Below are 20,537 nucleotides of genomic sequence, written 5' to 3' on the forward strand. Positions count from 1 at the left end.
TCCTTCCTCCACTCTAGCCACCCAGGCCTCTGTACTGTTCACTGAACATGTTGAGCAGCTCTGAAGGCTGTCCTGCCAGAAAGCCACATGGCTAATTGACTTGCCTCCTTCAGTCAAGTATTTGTTCAAATGTCTTCTCAATAAAGCTTAACCCGACCTCCTTATGTAATACTGCAATCTGACCCAGCCCCCACATTCTCTATCTTCCTTACCCAGCTCTATTGTTTTCTTATTTCCATACTACCTAACAAAGTAGAAACTTATTTATTTATATTCATTCTTATTTGTCTGCCCTCTCACCTTAAAATGTAAAATCCAGAGCCAAGAATTCCTAGCTGTATTCACTGATATATCCTAAATAGCTATAACAGAGACTAGCATATAGTACATGTTCAATAAATGGTGCATGACTTACTTTAAATATCCAACTCTGGGCACTTGCCACAAAACAAAACACCTAAAGTTAAAACTCAGCACTCAATAGGTTATCATACAGGTAATATTGCCACCCTAAAACTGAAAAGTTCATTCCTTAGACCCAAGAGAATTAAAAATATAGGTTCACACAAAAACTTGTATACAAATGTTCACAGCGCCATTATCTTAATAGGCAAAAAGTAAAAAAAAAAAACCATATGTCCACAAAGTATTAATAACAAATGGATTAACAAAATGTGATAAATCTACAAAATAGAATATTATTCAGCAATAAGAAGGAATAAAGTATTGACACATGCTACATACAAAATAGATGAAACTTGAAAACATTCCAAAAATGTTTTCAAACACAAAAGGCCACAAATTATATGATTCCATTGATAGGAAATGTTCAGAATAGGCAAATCCTTACAGATAGAAAGTGTATTAGTGATTGTCAGTACAGGGACAGAAGGGAAGAAGAGGGAGGGACTGCTAATGAGTAAGGTGCTTCTTTTTTTTTTTTTTTTTTTTTTTTTGAGACAGAGTCTCACTTTGTTGCCCAGGCTAGAGTGAGTGCCTAACTCCTGGGCTCAGGCAATCCTCCTGCCTCAGCCTCCCAAGTAGCTGGGACTACAGGCATGCGCCACCATGCCCGGCTTATTTTTTCTATATATATTAGTTGGCCAATTAATTTCTTTTCTATTTATAGTAGAGACAGGGTCTCGCTCTTGCTCAGGCTGGTTTCAAACTCCTGAACTCGAATGATCCGCCCACCTCTGCCTCCCAGAGTGTTAGGATTATAGGCGCAAGCCACCCCGTACAGCCAGGTGCTTCTTTTTCATTGGATAAAAATGTTCTGGAGTTAAAGACAGTAGTGATGGACAGCCAGACCCAGTGGTGCAGTCCCAGCTTCTCTGGAGGCTACAGTGGGAGGATCACTTGAGCTGAGGAGTTTGAGGCCAGCCTAGGCAATGAGACCCTGTTCTCTAAAAAAATAAAATTTGAACAAAAATTTAAAAATCTAAAAAAGATAGTAGTAATAGATGCACAATCTTGTGAAATACTAACGAGTAATGAATTTCAACATTCTAAAAAGGTGAATTTGATGGTATGTGAATTATATCTCATTTCTTAAAATTCAAAAACAAAACCAAAAACAACTGACAGGACTGCTCAACTCAATGTTCACTACTCATTACTAAGGGAAGGCTAAGAGTTGGAAATGCCTTCTTGGTTATACTTAGTTCTAAGAATCCCATCAACCAACTAATCACAGTAAAAAAAATTTTTTTAAAGGGCAGAGGGGAATATTCATCTGTAAGTAGCAGCAAGTAGAACTTTTCCCTCACCCAATCCATTCAAATCCAATCATCCCCACCCCACCTTCAAATATATCTCAAATACTGCTTCTCCTACCTCATCTACCACCATCTCACCCCAGAACTAGCTGGAGAGCCTTGTGACTGACCTCCCTACTTCTACTCTTGCTCCCACAGTCTGTTCTCTACACAGCAGTTGATGTTCTGTTTTAAAAATGTGTATCAGATCACTTCACTCAAGACCCTTCAAAGACTTTCTAACAACAGTAATAGGGTATTGGGCAGGTGGGAGGGGGGCGGGATATACATATATAATGAGTAAGATGTGCACCATCTGGGGGATGGTCATGCTGGAGACTCAGACTTTTGGGGGAGGGGGGGAAATGGGCATTTATTGAAACCTTAAAATCTGTACCCCCATAATATGCTGAAATAAGAAAAAAAATACTTAAAAAAAAGACTTTCTAACACATTCAGATTTACTCAAGTCCTTACCATGTCCTACAAGGCCTTACACATTGTACCAGCCTTTGTGATCCTCTCTAGCATCTCCTACCACCCCAGCCTTGATGGCCTTCCTTATATATGCCACACTCAAACATGCCAAGCACATTTCACTTCACTTTGCATTTTGCTTTTCTGCAGGGAATGCTCTTACCCCAGAAAACTGAATGGCTCACTCTACCACTGGCTCCACATCACACTTACATGTCATCTCCTCAAACAAGCCCTCCATTTTTAGTTGTTACCTAAAGTAACACCACTGTCACTCTAACCTCTTAATCTGCTTTATTTCTCTTCATAGCATTTATTACTTTTTTCTCTTAGTGTCTGTCTACCCTAGTAGAAAGAAAACTCCATGAAGGTAAGAACTCTTCTTGTCTGTTCACTGCTGCATCCTCAAAACCCAGAACCATGTCTGTTACAAAGAAGGTATATAATCTGTTCAGTGACTGAATTTACCAGCTGAAGTGGCAAAAACACATTCTTCAGTGAAATATGTACTCACCTAGTATAGTTTTTAAAATTACAATAAGCAAAGATTTAGCAATTTGGACAGACAACAAGTTAGTATTTTACAGAATTACCTGTTCATCAAAAAGACCACAAATCTATAGCACAAAATACATTTGCTATATTATGGATCTTAAAGCCCTTCAAATATTAAAATATGAATGATAAGGTTAACATTCACACTGGATTAACCAAGACTTTGGCTTCATCCTACCTGCTTTCAACTCTTAATTAATAGGTCCATCTGGATGTGGACCTCCTACGCATTCTTTACTACAACCACAACATGCTTCAAATGACAATAACATCCATCTAATTTCCCAAGATAGAAACCTCCATCTTCCTCTCACCTCAGGGTGAGTTACTAGGTCTTGAATACTACTTAATAAATGTCTCAGATTTATCTCTTCTGCTCCACTCCCACTGCATTAATTCAGGTCCTTATTCATTTCTCACTTGGATTTCTCATCTGGAATCTCCAGACCTTCCATGCAGATCTCCTTTTTGATGTATTCACTATAATACTACCAAAGTGATCTCTCCATATATTTACAAAAGCCCTTACTAAAAACATTCAGTGGTTCCATGTAGCTTTCAAGAAAATTTTCAACCCCCTCACTTGGCTTCATCTCCCATCACTGCCCTTCTAATTCTACCCCACATGTATCATGCTTTAGTTCAACCACAGCACACTACATAGAGTTTCCAGATACATCACCTTGTTTTGTTCTTTATTTTCCAGTATGTTGTTCCCTCTGTCTGAAACACCCTTTTCTCCCCTTTTTTGCCTAGCAAAAGCTTTAACACTCAGCTTAGGTAGCAACTACATCAGAACACTTTCCATGGCTCTGATTTAGATGTCCTCTTTCTGTCCTCCCATAGCACTTATGACTATTACTTTATGTTGAAATAATATACATACTCTTACTATTCAATATGCTGTAAGTTTCAATTTTTCTATGTTTTCTACCAAACTGTGAGCTCATTGACAGGTCAGAAACTTTACTAACCTTCATTCCACACTGCCTAACACATGGAAGGGGTCATTGTTAAATGAATGATTTATGAAACAGGGGTGGGACAGAAGGAAGACAGGAAAAGGAAACAAGGGACAGAGGAAAGAAAAAGGCAGGGAGACAGAAGTGAGGGAGGAGGAGGAGAGAGAAAGTAAGAGAGAGAAAGGGAAAGAGAACATGCACACAGCATTAAGAAAGAGCATTTGTAATCAATCAATTATTTTTATGTGGTCTAAGCCAGTTATTGTAGAAGAAAGAATGGTACATCTGAAAAAGCCCATCTACCCAGATTCTAAGTACAACCATGTAAATCACTCATCTCTTAAAGAATATGATATGTCTAGCCCTTCCCACACATTCAAAAATGTACTGCAGTAGTAAGAAATAAAGTTCTATCATGCTACTCTGAAATAAAAAATTACTGCAATGTAATAGGAGATGTTAATAACATGCACAAAACAAAAGCAGAAAAAAAGTTTTATTTAAAAAAATAGGAAGTTAATCTCACATTAATAAAAATTAAGTGTTGGAATTATTATCAAACTTCAATAACCTATCATTTCCTGATAATGGTGCTATCACTAACATTGAAAGGTTTATCAGAAGTATGAAAAATAAACCTGACACACACCCAACATAACATCAACATCATGATCCACATTAAAGCACAAATGCTTTTCTGTTACAAGTCTTATTTCTCAAAAACACACTGTGCAAAAATATTACAAAATATTTGTATACTAGTCAGAGGGATTTATTTTTAAAATCTTGAAGGTGGTACTACAGGAAAATTGCTGATAAAACATATAATATTTAAAATAGCATATGCATTTTTCTTTACTTCAGAACTTTAAAGCAACAACCAGAAAATACTACTACTAAATATTACAAAATACTCTTTCAATTACCTCACTACACTGTCACTTAATAAAATTTAAGAATTTTTTGTTAATAATAGGATAGATAATTCAAATCTAAAAGCTTGCTTCAAAGTATAAATATGTTTGGTAAGATACAATAGATGGCCTAAGTCCTTCTATCGCTCAATTACCTTGTAAAATAGAAATTGGAAACACATAAAGAAGAAAATTTATGCCCAGTATAATCAACACTAAAAACATTCTTAATTTGCAATTTTTGCTAAAGCAAATAGAAATCATGGACAGCTTCTCATCTTTTATCATATAAGAAAACAAGTCATAAGAAATAAGCTAAGTGTTTAGAGATTACTAATTGATTCGCTAAGAGAAGATTTGCTGTACTTACAATAACAGGAAGTCCTTCTTATATAAAGTTAGAAATGTATTTTAATAACATTTTCCTTTTAACATTAATAGTACCCTTTTTTAAAGGTAGTAAGAATGGAAATGATGAGCATTTACAATTAGCAGTTCTAAAATAATACCAAAGAATTTGCATTTGCCTAGTCTTCACCCTGAGACTTTTAAGGCTAAAGTTACCAACTTACTTTCATTTTTTCAAACAGACAAGTTTTGTTTTGTTTTGTTTTTTAAAAAAGGGAAATGAAAGGAAGAGAAAAAGAAAATTTAAATCTAAAAGACCTTCAGCTTACAACCATTTCTTTTAACCAAACATTTACAGAGTACTTAAGATGTGACAGGCAGTACATTGGGAACTGTGACAAATTACAACATTTCTTCCAAACTAAACCCGTATTTATTCAGCTTCTGAACTTATTATATATTATTCAACTCAACACTTTTCTTAAGAAATTCTCATTCAACACCAATGTAGATAGTTTACCTAATAAAATCACTTTTCACCCACTCTTTTACACAGGTCACAGGTCAGCAAGGATTTATAACTAACAAAAAGGAATCATTCCTGTAACATCACTGTTATGTTTTCATTTACATGAGCAGTGAGATAGGAACTCAACAGACAATTTGCAGGCCAACTAGATCAATAAAGAAAAATAAAACATACAACCTGGAAGATATAAGGAACTGCGGATATCTGTGAATTGTATAAAGATCACCAAAATTCTTTTAAAATCTTTCAACTAAGATTATTTGTGCGGCTAATTAAATGGTTTTCTGCTAAAATTTCACAGTACTATTCACACAATAAATGAGATTTTCTTTCATCAGTGTAACTGATAGAACCACTATACAGTTCGGTTTCTAGAGTCAGATTACTTGACCTGCTTTTTATTTTACTTTTTACAACACTTTAATTCATGCACTTATTCCTGTCATTCCCTGCAAAAACAGACGATGTACATATCTTCAATGAGATAGCCTATAACTGACTCCAACTCCACAGCAAAGCCCGTGGATATTCACACCAGCTGACCCCCACGTCTCCAAGGGAAGGGCTCGGTCACTGAGCCACCAAACACACCTTCCTATGCACAACTTGGAGGCCTCACACAGCGACCTCGTCCAAACCCCTTACTTCCTGAATAACCCCAGAGGTTCGTTTTCTGTAGCCAATCTTACCTTCATGATGATTCTGGGACCAATATACCCTCGAAAACACCAGGTTCACCTGCACCTGGAGGGGAAACAAAAGACACCCAGTCAACACCGTAGGCACCCCTCTGCACTGGCGGAGGCGGAGGGAAGGAACCGAGCGAAGCCCGAACCCCGAAGAAAGAGTCGTACAGGGCGTCAGCCCCCGAACCATCATACGCCGATTCGGGGCTCCCTCTGGCTTCGCCATCCCCGCAAACCCAGCCACCTACACAGCTCGGCGGCTTCCCGTCCCCATTGTCGGGACCAGACGGAGTTTCCCGTCTCCGACAATGACGCCATTTCTGTCAGAGAAGAAACTCAACAACAAGCCCGGAGTCCGGCGCGGGGCCGGCCGCCCTCTCCCTGGGCCTCCGCGCCGGGCCGAGCCGGTCCGCGCCCCCAAGGGCCGCACAGCCCCGCGTCGGAGCCGGAGCCCAGCCGGGGGCCGCCAAGGGGCCAGGCGGGCCCGAGGGCCGCGAGCAGGACCGACCCTCCGCAGAGCCTCTGCCCACGTCCCGTTTCGAATGGAGACCCGACAAGTGAGAGTGGGATCAACATCTGCCCCCGTCGCAAGCACGACCAGAGAGCCGAGGGCCCGCGAGGCGGCACGGGCCCCTACCCCGCCAGGGCCCCCGCCGAGGCCCCTAAACCGCTGAGTGTGCGGCCGCCCGGCCAGGGGGCGGCTCGGACACGGCAAAAGCGGGAGGGGGGACGGGGGCTCCCGGGAGGCCGAGGCCCTGAATTCAGGCGCCGGTGAGACCACCACGGCGATCTTCCCGGGCTCGTCGGCCGGGCCCAGTGACTACCGAAGGGACCCCCTTAGGAGACCACGAAAGCCCCAGAAAATGTCCCCTACCTTTCTCGGAGGCGAGATCTGACCCTGGCACGTCCAGAGTCCCTTCTCCTCCTCCCCCCCAAAACCAGCAGGCCCGGGGGAGAGATGGGGAAGAAGGGCGGTGGGTCCAGCGGCTGCTGAGGCTGAGGCTCCGGCTCCTCCTCCTCCCGCGGCGGCGACTGGTACCTTTGTTTGGCGGCCGCTCGGGCTCCCTGGTTGGGGGGAGGGGGGACGACGAAAAATCCCTCCCGGACTGGAGGTCCGGGCCCCCAATCGCGCTGCCCTCCAGAGGACGGCGGCGATGGACCCTCTGCGGCTCCCTCCAGGCAAAGGTCCAATCGGTGGCCGTGGCGGCGGGAAGCTTAAGCTCAGGAGTCTCCCTCCGCTCCGGCGCCCGAGCTCCTCACTCCGGACTCGACTGACGGGCAAACATCGCTTCCCCCCCCACCCCACGTTCCCCCCCTTCCCTCTTTTCTCTCCTCCCCTAGATTTTTTCCCCTCCCCTACCTCTTTCCCGGATGGCCTCTCAGACGACCTCGGATTGGTTAGGGTTCTTTAGAACCCGCCCATACCATGTTCCTATTGGCCCCCTGGATACAAACAACGACGCCATTTTATCCCAGTTCTATGGAAACAGAAAGTTACGCCTCAAAGCTTCCTGGGAAATGCAGTCCAGTCTCTGGGGCCAATGTGCTAACTCTCTCCAGTGAGAACTGCAAGACCCGAAATGCCCCGCGCCTGCGTGAGACGGGAGAGGGGAGGGGAAAGGGGCGGGGCCCCAAAGCAGAGGGGGAGGTGGCAACGACGCCTGCGCAGTGTGACCGGGATGGCGCATTTTCTTGCACCGAGTTATGCGGTGTCGCTGGCGGCTGAGAAGGGCGGAGAGTTCTGTGGTGAAGTAGGGGGAGGGATTTATGTAGGCATCAAGAGGCGCTTTAGTGTGAACTCTAAAGTAGAAGCTGATGCTTGGTACTGCGACCCCTGGACTGGCTGTGTGAAAGTCGTGATATCATCGTTGAACCGTGAGCGGCGGTGGTGGCGGCTGGGGGGGACCCGGATGGGAAGGAGGGCGGGGGGAGGCTGGAAGGCGGGGTCGAGAGGAAAGAAAGAAAGGAGGGTGAGAACCCGGATGCTGAACCGGATTGTGTATGAATTTTCCATCCCCTTGCTTAAGACTGGGAGAAGGAAGAGGTGACCCAGTGGAGCGGAAGCAGAAACCTCACGGTTCTAAACCCTGCGAGTTCTGTGCTAGCCCAGTAAACATTTCAAGCCCTCTGCCAAGCTGCTGTCAAATGCCCTGCCCGTATCTCTTAGTTTCCTTCAGACTCCATCGTCTCCCGGAGTTTGAGTGAAAGGATTCACTCTGTGTGTCACAGCTGCGCGTAACTTTTGTATGTCTCTAGAAATTCTGAAACCAGGCCCTTCCCTTTAAAAAAACAAACAAAAACACCTTGCATTGTGTTTTCACTTTTTGTATGTTTGTGCCCTAGTTTCGTCCTCTAGTGCGTTAGAAGGTACTTTCCATTTCTTCACGTGTATTGAACGCCCACCATGTGGAACAACTGGTATGTCCTCTGCCTTCGTAGACCTAAGCCTAGGAAGACAGACAGGTGTTAAAACAGACACCCAAGTGAAATGTGAAATTGCAACAGTGATAGTGTTGCAATACATGGTGATAGGAGGGTGTGAAGTAAGAAATTGGACTTAAGGAGTTAAGGGAAGACTTTCCAAAGCAAGTGAGGATCGAACAGAGCGCTAAAGGAGTTAACTAAGGAAAGGACCCACCAGACGAAAAGAGTTAGTAACATGTTAGAAAGCCTAGTGTCAGAAGGGAGCTCCTCCAGTTCGAAGAACTGAAGCTGAGATAGGGGATGTTGCTGAACTTTATAGGTTTTATTAAGGAGTTTTGTTCTTGTCCTAAGAGAAATGAGATATCTTCGAAAGGTTCTCAGTTGGAAGGGAGAAGACCAGATTTAAATTTCGCTATCATTACTGACTGAAGAGTAGAGGACTATTGATTAGAGGGGCAAATGCAAGGAGCCCAACCAGGAGGCTACTACGTTAGTAGTTCGTTCATACGGTGGAAAGAATAATCTGCTACATGATAGCTGAAATTTCCAGCTCTGATAAATTGGGAGTCCTTTGAATAAAAAAAGAAGAAAAACGAAAAAGCAGGCAGTAAAGAGCACATGCCAGTGTACAGAATCCCTTAGACTTTTAAGACGACACAAGACATTGGTTTTTGATACTTGGAAAAATTGAGGTTTCTTTTTATTCTTACCGCTGAGAATAGTTGGATCTAAACATCCTCTGGGAAAGGAACATTAATGGACTTATTTGTTAATTGAGTATTCTTAAACTCTTCTGAATGAGCAACGGAATAAATTTTTTAAGTTGAGAAATAGCATCAGCCATAAAGCTCTAAGAATTGAAACAAAGGTTAGCTCTGATTTCTGTGCAGTACACCTGTTAGTGATCCAGACACAAAAAAGAATTCTGAGAATGGGTCTCATTGATTTTTAATTTAAGTCATATGTGCTTTGGAGGCTGTTAAAAAAAGATATAAACATGATTTTTGCTCCCAACCTAGTTAAGAAGATTTAAATAGAAAGTTTATGAGACTATTATTATTATTATTACTATTTCAGAATATTAAAGGGGATACAAATGTCTTTGTTACAAGACTTGAGTCAGGGCTATAAATGTGCCCATAACCCGAATAGGGTTCCTTGTACCCATTAGGTGGGTTTTTGCCCCTCCTTTTCTTCCCCCTTCCTCCTACTTGATTTCCAATGACTTCTACTTCCCTCTGTGCACTTGTATGCCCGTCAGTTCCAATTTATTAGAGAGTGCATGTGGTGTTTGTGAGATTTTTTTAATCCTACCTTTAATGATGCTCAATAATCTTTTACCTAAGCCATTATTTTCCCTACTTTGTATCTTCCTTTCTTTAATTCCTAAGAGTAAGACAACCTATATCAGATCAAACAGCATAGGTAATAGGTTACTCAATAGTTACTTTTATTATTTCAAAATATTTTATGAACTGTTTTTGGCTTGTAATATATTTAATATTAATTACTAATCAAAGTAGATGTAGAAATTTTCTATATGAAATGTTTCTTTTTGAATTCATTTTCCTAAAATAATTTCCTTTGGCGGAGTGCTGATTTTTTTTTATGATTGGTTCACATAGATAATCATCTAGAACAGACTTTGCAATCCTAAAGAGTAACCTGAACTTTGTGCCAGATTCATGCTTTAATATCCAATTGTAATCTGCCTTCAATAAAGAGTTAAACTAGGCCGGGCACTGTGGCTCACGCCTGCCTGTAATCCTAGCACTCTGGGAGGCCGAGGCAGGTGGATTGCTCAAGGTCAGGAGTTCAAAACCAGCCTGAGCAAGAGTAAGAACCCCCATCTCTACTATAAATAGAAAGAAATTAATTGGCCAACTAATATATATAGAAAAAATTAGCTGGGCATGGTGGCACATGCCTGTAGTCCCAGCTATTCAGGAGGCTGAGGCAGGAGGATTGCTTGAGCCCAGGAGTTTGAGGTTGCTGTGAGCTGGGCTGAGGCCACGGCACTCACTCTAGCCTGGGCAACAAAGCAAGACTCTGTCTCAAAAAAAAAAAAAAAAAATTGAATAATGTGCAACTCTTTGAACAGCACTGATCATGAACTGCCATTAGATATCGTATTATGTTTAGCCTTGTGTTGTGAAGCCAGAAAATTGGTTAGGAGAGGGCTTAAGACCCCAGAGGCCAAATCATAGCCCCAAGCAGCAAAAGAAATAGAACAAAAGAGCTGGGCCCAGTGGCTCATGCCTGTAATCCCAGCAACCCAAGAGGCTTAGGTGGGAGGATTGCTTGAGGCCAGGAGTTAAAGGCTACAATAAGCAATGATCATGCCACTGCATACCAGCCTAGGTTACAGAGCAAGAACCTATCTCTAAAAAAAAAAAAAAGGAAGAAAGAAAAAAATGATAAACCTAAAATATACCAAAGATGCCAGAGCAATAAGAAAAAAAAGAATCCTAATATGAGAACAAGTAAAATAGAAACAAATTTACAAAGAAACAGTAGAGATTCAACAGTAAAGGAAGACCCTAGGATGACCACAAGTGATACTCTAGGAAATATTAAAATAAATGTGAAATTCAGAATAATAAGGTACTGCAGAGAAATATTTTTAATAAAATAATTGCATTCAAGTTAATGCATATCTTCAGTCAGAATCTCTGAAATGGATTAATTATATAGAAAATACTAAGTGGAGGGGGAATCTCTTTAAATTTTAAATTTATAAAACATACCCATCTTAATGTTCATAGAAACAATATGTTTACTAATTTAAGTAATCACTTAAATAAAAAGGTATCTTCCTAATTCTGTGGATTTGTTTTGACATTTATGTGCTGTCAACAAATTAAGCCTTGTATGGTTGATAAAATAGGAAAGGCTTATGCTGCGTTCAGTGGTGCACACTTGTCCCAGCTACCTGGGAGGCTGAGGCAGGAGGATTGAGCTAAGTTGGAGGCTGCAGTGAGCTGTGACCCTACCACTGCACTTCAGCTTGGATGACAAAGCCAGTGCTCTCTCTTAAAAAAGAAACGGTTTGATATAAGTTCCGTAACTAAGAAAACCAATTAAAAACCAAGTGAACATTTTGACCAGTGTAATCACTTGAATGAAGAATTTTTTATATGCTAAACTTGATATCTAAAAAATAAAAAATATATTAAAAAAAAAAGAATTTTTTTCAAAAAAGTTGAGATGTAATTTAATACCACCAACTCAGTGGTTCTTAGTATATTTACAGGGTTGTGCAACCATCGCCACAATTTAATTTTATAACATTTTGATCCACCAGAAAGAAACCCCATACTCATTAGCAGTCGATCCCTATTCCTCTCCTCCCCATGCTTGCAACCACTGATCTACTTTCTGTCTCTATAGATTGGACTAGTCTAAACATTTCGTACAAATGGGATAATATAATATTATATATAATAATATAATATCCCATAATGGAGTCTTTTGTGACTGGCTTCTTTCACTTAACATAATGTTTTCAAGGCTTCATGCATGTAGAATTTTCTCTTTAAACCAAACTGAAAGTCTGCCTTTCCAAATACACCTTGAGATACAAATTCTTTTGCAGTTTGAACTCAAAAGATAATTAGATTCATGAGATCTTTTTTTGTTTCTTCTTTTTGACAGATCAGCTTTGAAATTTAAAAACAATGGAGAAGACTCAAGAAACAGTCCAAAGAATTCTTCTAGAACCCTATAAATACTTACTTCAGTTACCAGGTAACAGTTTGATTACAGTCCACATATAGCTTAGTTTTCATATGGTAGTGGTCATTCAAATGTTAGCAAATAAAAAAGGTTAGACATGCTAGCTCTTGAGATTTTCTGTTTAAGGTGATGCGTATGAGAAAAATTATAAACAGAACTTCATAATTTTTCACTCAAAAGGTAATTTTTGCCAGGTGCAGTAGTGCATGCCTTCAGTACCAGCTGCTCAGGAGGCTAAGGCAGGAGGATGGCTTGAGCCCAGGAGTTTAAGGCTATAGTGATGATCACAGCTGTGAATAGCCACAGTGCTCCAGCATGGGCTATATAGCGAGACCCCATCTCTTTTTTTAAAAAAAAAAAAGGTAATTTTTTAAGACACTTTTAAAAATATCCAGCTATGTAACATTCCTTAGAAAAATAAAAATACTTAAGACATTTTGGAACTGGTCACAGTGGCTCCTGCCTGCAGTCCTAGCAACTTAGGTAGGAGGATCACTGAGGCCAGGAGTTTGAGACCAGCCTGAGCAACATAGTGAGATGAGACCCTGTCTCTAAAAGAAAATTTTTTTAATTTTGGTATTTCATTGGAAGTTTTATTCTTTTTTTTTTTCTTTTTAGAAAGAGTCTCACTCTGTTACGTGGGCTAGAGTGCTGTGGCATCAACCTAGCTCACGGCAACCTCAAACTCCTGGGCTCAAGCAATCCTCCTGCCTCAGCCTTGCGAGTAGCTGGGACTAAACGCATGTACCACCATGCCCAGCTAATTTTTTCTATTTATTTTTAGTTGGCCAATTAATTTCTTTCTATTTTTAGTAGAAACAGGGTGTTGCTCTTGCTCAGGCTGGTCTCGAACTCCTGAGCTCAAACGATCTGCCAGCCTTGGCCTCCCAAAGTGCTAGGATTACTGGCGTGAGCCACCGCGAACAGCTGGAAGTTTTATTCTTTGTGGATATCACATGTTTGAATTTCCCACAGTTTAAATGTTAGAGAAAGTTACTCAAATTTATATAACAAAAAACTTCATTTACTTTCTGTATTCAAGTTTTACCTTCCATGTCCATGTTTTCCAGTATCTCACACACATGCTGCATTTCTTACACTACTAGTTCCTTTGAGAGCCAAATTTTAATGCATTTAAATCACAGTATGTGGAAACATAGCTCACATTATTCCTTTTTAAGGGTATATGACCTGGACATGGCTTCTGCCTTAACAATTGCCTAATCACATGTACGTGTATGTTTTTATTTTATTTTGTTTTTTTTTTAAACTTTGGAAAATGATAATGAGTAAAAACTCATGAATATAATAAATGAGGGTTTTTCTTATAGAAATAATATAAAAGGTAGTAAATCCTAGACAACTATAAAAACCTATCTAGCCCGTAATGTGGCTAAACTGTACCTTAGTGATGCTCTCAACTCAATCATAACAGACATGTTTTTATTTCTATTCTACAGTGTATACCTCAGTGGTAATATATCCATTTCTATTATTCATGAGCCCAAGAAGGATAAATACAGTTATCAAAAGTCAAAACAGTGCTAGCTCCTGAGCTACACCTTGAAAACCATCATGAGTAATGTCATTCTATTCTGGCAGACCCTAATGGAGACTCACCTGCTAATATCAGTGCTTCAAAAGCATGCAGGGAGCCGGGCGCGGTGGCTCACGCCTGTAATCCTAGCACTCTGGGAGGCTGAGGCGGGCGGATTGCTCGAGGTCAAGAGTTCGAAACCAGCCTGAGCAAGAGCGAGACCCCGTCTCTACTATAAATAGAAAGAAATTAATTGGCCAACTAATATATATATATAAAATTAGCCGGGCATGGTGGCGCATGCCTGTAGTCCCAGCTACTCGGGAGGCTGAGGCAGGAGGATTGCTTGAGCCCAGGAGACTGAGGTTGCTGTGAGCTAGGCTGACGCCACGGCACTCACTCTAGCCTGTGCAACAAAGCGAGACTCTGTCTCAAAAAAAAAAAAAAAAAAAAAAAAAAAAAAGCATGCAGGGAAGACAGAAATAGAGAATTCAAAGGGAAAGTTGCCCGCTGTTTAAGAAAAAGCCAAGAGACTGTTACTGAGTGACATCTGTTCAGCAATTAGTAACTTCACTTATTTCAGGATCTCCTAGTGAGAAAGATGGCACTGTTTTCCTTCATTCTACCCACTACCTATTGTTGGACTTCTTTGGTAACAAATTGGCAAACTGGCCAGAACTGGACTGCCATAAAACATGCCAGTTATCAGAGTGCTGAGGAGTCTAACAAGTGTCTCCTGAGTGTTTCCCACTCCACTACATGCAAAGCAAGGACTGCCTGTAGTTTCATTTTAACACAATGCTTGCCTATGCCATGAACTACTTCCGTAACATTTTTTTTTAAGTTCTCTTTTTTTGTTTGTTTGTTTAAGAGACAAAGCCTAATTTTTTTTCTTTTTTTTTTTTTTGTTTAAGAGACAAAGCCTATTTTAAGTTCTCATTACCTGGAAGTAGTGTTTTAAGCCATTAGATAACATATTTAAAATTCTTAGTTGATACCTTATCTTTTTTATCAAATACGTTCTTGATCCATGATAGAATATGGCCTTGAAGATTTTCTTAAAGAAATAGGGCATTGCAATGTGTATCACACATCTGTTTTTTTACAGAAAGCTTCAGAGTTACTAAAATAACTTAAAGGTGGGCCAGATCATTTGTACTTTTATAAAATTACTTCTGCTAATAAGATAGTAATAATGATACCAGGATTTTCTGAAATTAGTGAAGAGAATGACTTTAATTTGTTTGTTTATTTGCCCTAGTGTGAGTTCCCATGCCTTTGTAGTTAGGGATAGGAGGATGAAGTTGGGAGTGGAGGAATAGGGACCGCAAAAAGAGAGTAATGTTCGGGTCTTAAAGAGAAAAGAACAATCTTTGTTTTAATTTTGAGGGATCTCTGTGATTAGCCTCAATGTTAGAAATGATTTGGGAACTTAAAAATATCAGGTCAGATCCTAGAATCTCATCAAGGGGAAAAAATTTTAAAAGCCTGTAGTACCTGTAAATTAAGCCATTTATTGTACTGTTTTCTATATAATATTTGGAAGTGAAATGAAAAATGGGACTCCAAATGTAATGGGACTCTGTGGTTTTCATCTTCAAAAGTAATTTTTTTTAAAGTGGTAATAGATTAGTTTGCACAATTGTGCTTTGTAAGTACAGCCCAGACTGATCTTTGTCAAACTGGAAAGTAGATGAGGAATATGAAGTATATAATTGCTACCCAGACCATGTGCACCTTAAGGATTATTAAGCAGAAGAGAGATATTTTCTCTTCCTAGACTTCTCATAAAAAGTGAAACTTTGTCCCATTAGGATATGTAAGGAGAGTTTGTAGAGTCATTTGTCTGGGCGATTGGTACTGAGAAAACATATTATATAGGACTTAGGAAATAGTGTTTTGGTTAATTGAAACTTAACTTTTTATGTAACCATTTTCCTGAAACCTAATCTAAAATTGGGATGTTACTATGCATTCATTTATCAGGAAGCTCAGAACATTCTAATTAAATGAACTATTTGTGATTTTCATCTATCATTGCTTTATATTTGGGCCATGGTGACTAACTACTACTAGTGGTTAACTTCTATCCAAAGATCTCTCTTTACTCGGCACAGTAATCCTAGCACTTTAGGAAGCCAAAGCAGGAGGATCTCTTGAGGCCAGGAGTTCGAGACTAGCCTGGGCAATAGCAAGACCCTGTCTCTACAAAAAATAAAAAGCCAGGTGTGGTGGTGCAAACCTGTAGGCCAAGCTGCTCGGAAGGCTGAGGCAGGAGTATCTCTTCAGTCCAGGAAGTTTGAGGTTGCAGTGAGCCATGATGACACCAGTGCACTCCAGCCTGGGCAATAGAGCAAGACCCTGTCTCAAAAAAGAAAAGCGAAATGCTCACAGTAAAGAGATTAGCTTTTAACTAAACTAAGGATATTAAAAGGGAATACTTCTGAGTACAGTAGTCTCATAGTTGATAGGAAAGAAGCAGAGCTGCCTAGTCTTTAAAACCTTAATTTAAAGGAATGGTAGATAATTTTAAGGGATCATTTTATGAGGTAATTCAATAGTAAAGTACATTTCATTAAAAATACCAATAGTTCTATAAAATATATACTGATAATTAACTGCCACTAACTAGATTTTTCAAAAAAGGTAATAAATTAGGCCATAATGCCTAAAAAGCCTATCCTACACCAAAACTGTCTATTCAAGTTAGGATAAAAGGATTGGCCTATGTGCCACTAAAGTGCTTTAGAATCTCAGGCCTGCCCTAATTTTAAAAGGTTGTGGATTTCAGAGGTGTTGAGGATGGGGTGTCAAGCAGTGGAACGCAAGCCTTGCAGTAGGTAATGGATTGATGGGGCTGGATTTACCAAGTTTGAGCAATTTTGAAGGGAGTTTCTATTCATTTTATTGTCAGATTTTGTTCTTAAATTGCAGGTAAACAAGTGAGAACCAAACTTTCACAGGCATTTAATCATTGGCTGAAAGTTCCAGAAGACAAGCTACAGGTATTTAGGCAATTCTGAATCTCATTCTTAATCCCCAAGAAATTAATAGCTGTTGCATAAAAATACTCCTACTTCTTGATTGAACTTAATGTTCATACAATGTATTATTTTATATTGAGGTTGCTAAATAATTATTAGTTGTAAAAATTAAGATACCTGAGATTTTCATAATGTTACTGTAAAGCTATTTTGAATAGTTCTAATAAAGTGAAATTTTCAATTCTTTTTTTATTAGATTATCATTGAAGTGACAGAAATGTTGCATAATGCGAGTTTACTCATTGATGATATCGAAGACAACTCAAAACTCCGACGTGGCTTCCCAGTGGCACACAGCATCTATGGAATTCCATCTGTCATCAATTCTGCCAATTACGTGTATTTTCTTGGCTTAGAGAAAGTCTTAACCCTTGATCACCCAGATGCAGTAAAGCTTTTCACCCGCCAACTTTTGGAACTCCATCAGGGACAAGGCCTAGATATTTACTGGAGGGATAATTACACTTGTCCCACTGAAGAAGAATATAAAGCTATGGTGCTACAAAAGACAGGCGGACTGTTTGGATTGGCAGTAGGTCTCATGCAGTTGTTCTCTGATTACAAAGATGATTTAAAGCCACTGCTTAATACACTTGGGCTCTTTTTCCAAATTAGGGATGATTATGCTAACCTACACTCCAAAGAATATAGTGAAAACAAAAGTTTTTGTGAAGATCTAACAGAAGGAAAGTTCTCATTTCCCACTATTCATGCTATTTGGTCGAGGCCTGAAAGCACCCAGGTGCAGAATATCTTGCGCCAGAGAACAGAAAACATAGATATTAAAAAATACTGTGTGCATTATCTTGAGGATGTAGGTTCTTTTGAATACACTCGGAAAACTCTTAAAGAGCTCGAATCTAAAGCCTACAAACAAATTGATGCACGTGGTGGGAACCCTGAACTAGTAGCCCTAATAAAGCACTTAAGTAAGATGTTCAAAGAACAAAATGAATAATATTAAGTTATTCTTGACTGGTCCTGATAGCTTGTTTTAGTTAATGTTTTTTGTTGTTATCTTTTAGTCTTTTAGCCTATCACCTTTTTAAAAAAATTTGGTCCAAGCTGTTATTCTCCAAAAACTATAGGGGAGATGTGAATTTGTTTCAATTTAGAAACCCATCCGTACAGATCATAATACAAAGTTGAAAAAATTAAAAGGAGCCACATTTATATAGGTCTAATTTGAATGTCAGAAATTGCTATGGCAGGATATTGTGACCATCTCTGCCCTACAAATGTGCTGTTGATTCTGTCAATAAAAAAGACTTCAGCTTCCAGGAATTTTTATCCTGATACTTCTAACTGTACTGTATGAGCAGTTCCCTATTCATCTATTCCAATTCCAAGCTATGTTCTTTCAGCTAGCTTTGTGGCCCAAAGACCACAAAGCTCCTCTTTTTTCCTAAATGTTGATGCTAAAAATATCTCAGTATCCTCCCTGAAAACCCCCTTACTAAAGTCTCCCATGAAAAGGCTGATAGTAGGCTGGGCGTGGTGGCTCACACCTGTAATCGTAGCACTCTGGGAGGCTGAGGCGGGAGGATCACTTGAGGTCAGTTCAAAACCAGCCTGAGCAAGAGTAAGACCCCCATCTCTACTAAAAATAGAAAGAAATTAGCCGAACAACTAAAAATATATATATAGAAAAAATTAGCCAGGCATGGTGGTGCATGCCTGTAGTCCCAGCTACTCTGGAGGCTGAGGCAGAAGGATCGCTTGAGCCCAGGAGTTTGAGATTGCTGTGAGCTAGGCTGACGCCCGGGCAACAAAGCCAGACTCTGTCTCCAAAATAAGGCTGATAGTGATGAACAGTAAGCACTCTGGTCCTTTTTCTTACCTCTTTCCTTTTTTCCTTCCTCTCCACCTCACAAATTCTGCTTTTTGACCAAGGAGTTCTGCTTAATTTAATTCATATATTAGTCTAAATTCTTTTCCCGCCTTATAACATTTGTGTGCCCCAAACTGATTAGTATGTAAGTACAGCATTGTCTTTCCAATTGGGAAGGAAAAAGGATATTGGAATAAGTAGTATAGAAGGGAGCATTTGAACCTTACTACATTTCCCCATCATTGGTAGTGAAAATCTTAAAAGGGCTGTTTGCTTACCTCACATATGAAAGCAGAAAATGCCCTTTTCCTTCCCACCCAAATCACTACCACCCTTGAAGGCAACAGATGCTTGAATAGAATGGGAGTAGGCATCTTTAAAGAAAACAGAAGCACTAACCTGAGAGAAAGTGCCTGACTGAGAAGTAGCCAAAGGCTTACTATCAACCACTAAGTAATTTTTTAGTGCTTTAACCCTGACCCTGCTCTGCCTTTTGTGTAATTATAAGACCCAATCCACTGGAGCCGTCTGTGGCCCAGGAAGTAGGGGAAAAAAAACTAATTTTAGTATTAACAGTTGTTGACATCCTAAAATGAAATTCTGTGTTTTCCTTAAGAGACATTATGTTTTGCTTGACTGGTTTTATTAGGATCTAATCACCTATAATTGTATGAGAAATTCTCACCCAAGCATTCAACCTAAATCCTATTGAAAATTTGGGTGCCTTTACTAACTTCTAAAATGATTTAAATCTTCCATTTTAACAGTGATGAGAGAACTTCTTAAAATCATGGATATTTGTGCTATAGTAAGGAAATTTGAACTTTATGAAACCATAATTTTTTTAAAAAAAACATGATTCTAAAAATCTAATGCTAGCTATACAAAGTATCTACTTTTAAGTATAAAAATTGCTTACATAAATTTATTCCTTACCTAATCAATTTTGATTCTTTTGTCATTTTTATCCTGCCTTTATCAGTGACGGCAGTGCTTGGAATTGAAATGGGGATTTTTAACAGGATCATTTTATCAAATAATCAAAAACTCTGCCCTTTTCACTTTATTGTCATAACTGTTAATACAGGAGAATGAATGCCAGTTATATTGCCATAAATCACTTTCTAACCTTAGCAAGATCTTAAAATCATCAGTTCTTCATTCTACTCTGTCAACTTCTTCCTACTTGACTTCCTTCCCTACATAACCTATACTCTATTAGTCGTTTACTTCAGGGAGACTTCCAAGAGCACTCGTTCTTAGATCACTTTTCTTCTTTCCTTGGCCACTGTCATTCTGCCAGTCCCCAATCCTGGATGAATCTAACCAGCTACATTCTTTGCACCTCCCATGTTGCTGAGAACTGCTGTGGTAGCCATTTTAAGTTTACGTAGTGCATCTTCAGTAACCTCTTTATTTTGCATCAAATCTTCCTTTCCTACTGGAGATTTCAAACCTGTCAGTCTAATGTCCCCTGCTTCTCTTCCACTCTTCTCCCATTGAATGTAAACTCTCCAAGCTTTCCTCCCCTCTACTTTAGGTCTGTCTTGAAATACCGAAGTCTGCCTTTTATATCAAGAAAGGTTTGTCCTCCTGCCGTATGCCAAACTAGTTCTCATGTTCTTGATTCCCTCCCTTTCTCTCAATTGAAGGCCTTGTTCTATCCCATCTTCCTGTCTTGATACCTCAAGATTTCGCCACTGGTTTTTTTAAATCAGTGTACCAAGAGGAAGGAAAT

The 20,537-nt window shown here is 39.7% G+C and overlaps 2 protein-coding genes across 8 annotated transcripts in view; one reads left to right on the top strand and one right to left on the bottom strand.

Annotated features, from left to right (window-relative positions):
* ARID4B (AT-rich interaction domain 4B) overlaps positions 1-7,512 on the bottom strand; it is a 152,187-nt gene extending 144,675 nt beyond the window's left edge. For 5 of the 7 annotated variants that reach the window (XM_075995473.1, XM_012738260.3, XM_075995474.1 and 2 more), the window contains exons 1-2: positions 7,103-7,147; positions 6,232-6,286 (exon numbers count right to left, since the gene is read on the bottom strand). In XM_075995473.1, the coding sequence (XP_075851588.1) occupies positions 6,232-6,237 (6 nt within the window). In that variant the 5' untranslated portion in view covers positions 6,238-6,286; positions 7,103-7,147. Of the gene's footprint in view, positions 1-6,231; positions 6,287-7,102 lie in introns of all 7 variants that reach the window. The other 2 variants (XM_012738261.2, XM_012738258.2) reach the window with 1 other exon arrangement.
* Positions 7,513-7,858: 346 nt separating this feature from the next.
* On the top strand, positions 7,859-18,252 carry GGPS1 (geranylgeranyl diphosphate synthase 1). The gene is made up of 4 exons (XM_012738263.2): positions 7,859-8,103; positions 12,307-12,399; positions 16,859-16,929; positions 17,165-18,252. The coding sequence occupies exons 2-4, from the start codon at positions 12,330-12,332 to the stop codon at positions 17,924-17,926; spliced, it is 903 nt and encodes a 300-aa protein (XP_012593717.1). The 5' UTR covers positions 7,859-8,103; positions 12,307-12,329; the 3' UTR covers positions 17,927-18,252.
* The last annotated feature ends 2,285 nt before the right edge of the window (positions 18,253-20,537 follow it).

Source organism: Microcebus murinus, chromosome 19 (assembly GCF_040939455.1).
Source record: "Microcebus murinus isolate Inina chromosome 19, M.murinus_Inina_mat1.0, whole genome shotgun sequence".
NCBI classification, from domain to species: Eukaryota; Metazoa; Chordata; class Mammalia; order Primates; family Cheirogaleidae; genus Microcebus; species Microcebus murinus.